The sequence below is a fragment of the Littorina saxatilis genome, linkage group LG1, assembly GCF_037325665.1.
Source record: "Littorina saxatilis isolate snail1 linkage group LG1, US_GU_Lsax_2.0, whole genome shotgun sequence".
Classification (NCBI taxonomy): Eukaryota; Metazoa; Mollusca; class Gastropoda; order Littorinimorpha; family Littorinidae; genus Littorina; species Littorina saxatilis.
The window spans coordinates 77,144,569-77,149,411 of record NC_090245.1 but is presented as its reverse complement, the minus strand read 5'-3'; the positions used below and the strand labels follow the sequence as shown (position 1 = coordinate 77,149,411).

The following is a 4,843-nucleotide window of genomic DNA, read 5'->3' as shown; positions in this document are numbered from 1 at the left end:
GGTGGTGGTGGTGATAATGGTGGTGTCGTTGTAGCTGTTGTCGTCGCCGATGTTGCTATTGTCGTCGTCGTTGTTGCTGCTGTTGTGGTGGTGGTGGTGGTGGTGATGGTGGTAGGTATGACACAGCAGGGATGACTCTATATATCCATCATATCATATGTATGGCCCCTTTCCCTCTAACAGACTCCTGGTCAAACCTTAAATGTCCGAAACCTTTTTTTTCATTACAGCAGTCACGAGATACACACAAGGATGGTTCGCCACGATGACCAAAAGTTCTATTCCCACGACACACAATGCGGACTGGTCAACACGACAAACTGGGATTGGGAAAACCCGAACGATGCAACCTGGGATGCGGATAAACAATGCGTCTTAGCAAAGTCCAACACCTTCCAATGGATAAAAAAAGAATGCAGCCATGATGATGAGTTCGTCTGCGAGAACCAAAGAGGTATTCTTTCGGGAACGAATACAATGCATTGCCATTTAACCTTCACCGGATCACGCGTTGGACTACACAGTCCGGATGATGTGGGTTGTGTACGACCCATACTTCCCAAAGAAGGATTCAACGTAAATGGTATGGGTCGTACCCACGCCATCCGAATAGGGATACACGTTTTGCTGCCTCTTTGAAGAGAATGGGTCGTACACTACCCACACCATCCGAATAAGGATAAACAACGTAAAATTCCTTACGTAATTCCATATGGGTCGTCCACGATCCACATCATCCGGACTGTGTAGTTCAAATTACATCATCGTTTATTTGTTTGTTTACAAAGATAATCTTTCAAAAGTTGGGCAGTGGGAAGGTCGTATGGTGATTAGAGATGACATGAAGTCTCAGTTAAAAACTCTAAATCGTTTCAGAGATAAAAACGATTTTGTGAGGCTCTGGGTCGTCCACGACCCACGAAGCACGGTGAAGGTTGATAGGGCACAGCAAAACACAATAGAATAGAATATTGCTATTTCATATGTTACGTGGATTTCCATTGGTCAATTGGGCAAAACTGAGCTCAGTGCAAAAGTGATATCGACGACATTTCCGTCGATATCAGTTTTGATATCGACGACCTCTTTATTGCTTCCCCACTTCAAAAACAAAAACACCTAAATTTAAAAACAAACAAATATATATGAAAATGTAATTATCCCAGAATTTAGTTGAGCAAGTGACTAAAGACTTTTTGAAAGGAAAGACATTTTAAAATACTGAAAAGTACAAGAAAAGAGTGAACAAAAAGAAATAATAATCAGAGGGAGGGATATGGAACAGCCAAAACTGAGACAAATACTTTTGTAATTTCTTTACAGTAAATACAAAATGTCCAGAGAATTAGCAATATATCTAACATTGACTGACTGTGTGATGATATCTTCTGCTATTGGTCTGTTTCGACAGTGATATCAAAATCTCGACCTCCGGTCTCGATTTTGATATCACTGTCTCAACAGACCATAGCAGAAGATATCATCACACAGTCCGTCAATATTGGGTAATATATATACAATATAATGCAACACAACAAAGCACAACGCCGCACAATATACGAAATACAATAGACTATGAACACAGCACAATACAATGACACTTTATTATCTTAACAGAGTTATTCAAATAAGTTTGCACACTCCTTATCGTGAACATTGTTCGTCTCACCATCTCAGGTCCTGCTAGGCTTTTACATAGGATAAATAGAGAATACTACATGGCTTGCTGTGTCGTACCAGATTTACACGAGTTGTTTTTTTAAATATTGAACTGCGAGCGAAAGCGAGCTGTTCACTATTTGAAAAAGCAACGAGTGTAAATCTGGTACGGAACAGCAAGCCATGTAGTATTCTGTTTATCCTACATACTGTACTTACGTGTATTTTACTGAAAATGTCCTGCATTCGAGGCAGCTAAATTGAAGACGCTTGTTTTAGAACCTCGATCTCTTCTAAAGCCTCGTGCAATCTATTACGTCAAAGCAAAGAAACGTCACTCTGAAAGTGCATGGCGTGACGTGTTAGTTCTAAAGATTCATCGAGGGTAATTAGCGAGCGCAATTTGTGTTTCTATAATGACGTTTGTCTCGGTGACTTTGGCATCATAAGCAGTGGAAAAACAGGTCCCTGCCAGACTTGCTTGACATGACCTCATTTACATGATATACACATCATTTATCCTACATACGTGAGAGAGACATCCGTGAGATAATAATCGTTCAAATCACACGTGTGTATATCATGTAAATGAGGTCATGTCAAGCAAGTCTGGCAGGGACCTGTTTTTTCACTGCTTATGATGCCAAAGTCACCGAGACAAACGTCATTATAGAAAAAAAAAATTCGCTCGCTAATTACCCTCGATGAATCTTTAGAACTAACACGTCACGCCACACTTTCAGAGTGACGTTTCTTTGCTTTGACGTAATAGATTACACGAGGCTTTAGAAGAGATCGAGGTTCCAAAACAAGCGTCTTCAATTTAGCTGCCTCGACTGCAAGACATTTTCAGTAAAATACACGTAAGTACAGTATGTAGGATAAACAGAATACTACATGGCTTGCTGTGTCGTACCAGATTTACACTCGTTGCTTTTTCAAATAGTGAACAGCTCGCTTTCGCTCGCAGTTCAATATTTAAAAAAAACAACTCGTGTAAATCTGGTACGACACAGCAAGCCATGTAGTATTCTCTATCTCTCCACTTCATCACATACCAAATTGCATCATCTTGAAGGATCTCTTTGCACAAATGGATTTTGTTGTGAATTAATTTCTTACAAAGCCACTACTAGTAGTTTTTTTTCTCTCAAAATTAATTAATTATAAAAATTACTCCTTACCACAACAAGCAGCAACAGTGTTAATGTTTGGCGTTTGACCAATCGGAGGGATAGTCTTGTCACGTGTAAAAGCATGACCAGATCTGAAAGCGGTAAGCCGAACTTTTTACGAGAAGTATTCCTGTAAAGATGCTGCTCAGCTCAGGCCACTGTTGAAGCAACGATTTGTCATTTTGTCGAAGATAAGGATATTAACAGTCAAAACATTTACACAACTATCCAACAGATGACTACACATAGGGCCTACCTTTAGTGTTGCCAGCCAAAATAAACGTTATGCGGTTTGTCAGTTCGCATCACCCGCCATAATACAATGAACAATTCCCGTGATCAGGTTCTGTGGCTAACGGCTGTGTGCGGTATGCCAAAATGGAACCAAAACACAATGTTTTGAAATGTTCTTATGTGATCAAACACAATGTCTTTACGTAACTAAGCTACCCCATACAGAAAGAATTCTATCTTTTTCGAGACTAATAGGCTTCCATATAGACTTTTGACGTAATTAGTGCACGTGCTGGGCCTGATCGTGGCTTAATTACGCTATCCTGCCCGTACAATGATGACAATAAATCCGTTAAAAAAATGCAGTTTTCGATTCCTTGCGAGAAGGTCAATCAAACATGGTGTATTTTCAATTGATAGCTTCCTCAGGCATAACTGAAAGCCCAAGGGCCTCCGTGCACCTGGGAGTGACAGGCTCAGTAACTTTAAGTAAGAAACATGCGAGGCGAGCAGAACTAAAAACAACATGTAGATTACTAACGTTCCAAAGGTGTCTGTTGTGTCTGTTGTTTGTCCACTTTAAAGGAGAGAGCGAGAGAGAGAGAGAGAGAGAGAGAGAGAGGTAGAGAGAGAGAGAGAGAGAGAGAGAGAGAGAGAGAGAGAGAGAGAGAGAGAGAGAGGGGAGGTGGGTTGGGAGGGGGACTTTATGATCCAGAGTAATTAAGCTTTGAAATGCAAGCTTGCACAATTATGTGTCGCTACATTTTAAAGTAGGTGGAAGTGTATGGCACATGATTTAAACGTTGCTATCAGCCTTTATGTCGCGCTGTTGGTAGGCAAGAGCGTTATGAATGAAGAACGATTGCTCAGAGGAGGAGGGATGAAAGGAGAGAGGACGCTGTAATGGGCTTAGGGAAGAGAGCATACATACAAAATGTTAACTATTAATGCTTGTATTGTATGATGGATTGAATTCGATGTTTTAATGTGTATTGGGTTTAAAAGTCCTAATGTAGTTTTATAATATTGTTGTTTGTTTTTTAATTTGTTGCCCCACAGTCTGTGTTACATCTTCCTTCTGTTTTAGATCTGTATGCTTATGTGTAAGTTCTGTTTTATATGTCAGACTTTTTATGTGTAATTATGTGTCTCTTACTTATCTTATGTATTTTTCATCTTTTTTAAATCTTCTAGATTATCTTATGTATGTGGTTGTTGTTTATGAAATGTAAGCTAATAATGCTTGTATTTTATTTCTTACGAGGAAACTTTTTATATGTAAAATGTTGAATTTTAATGTCCAATGTTTTTTATTTTTTTTAAATTTTTTTAAAGCGCCATGAGACTGCTATCTGGCGGTGAACAGCGCTATAAAAGAATGTTTTATTAGTATTATTATCAGTATATACATGTTTTAATCAGTTTTCAGTCACAACGTTTCCCCCAGCCAGGCTGATGTCAGTATATCTTTCTAATACCTGACTACAGTGAATGAATCTTTCTTTTAGGTCTATGCGGTTTTGTCCCCTCGTCAGTTTCCCTAGCATCACTTCCGGTCAGTAACGCCAGCATGGCGGTGTGTCAGGCCACGTGTCGCCAGATGATTGGCTGTTTCGCTACAGCCCCCAGTGGTCACGCCACCTTACCCCCCTTCACCCACTGCCTCTTTGTCGTCACGGGGGATAATTCCAATCCCATGACTAACGTTGAATGTGATCATCAATGTAAGTGAAAAAATATCTTCGTCACATTTTAGACTTGAAGCCACAGCCCTT

General features: G+C 39.9%; 1 protein-coding gene across 1 annotated transcript in view; it reads left to right on the top strand.

Annotated features, from left to right (window-relative positions):
- Positions 1 to 4,638: 4,638 nt before the first annotated feature.
- LOC138948148 (poly(A) polymerase-like) overlaps positions 4,639 to 4,843 on the top strand; it is a 6,280-nt gene continuing 6,075 nt past the window's right edge. Inside the window, exon 1 of the mRNA XM_070319681.1 lies at positions 4,639 to 4,792. Within this exon, the coding sequence (XP_070175782.1) occupies positions 4,639 to 4,792 (154 nt within the window). The remainder of the gene's footprint in view (positions 4,793 to 4,843) is intronic.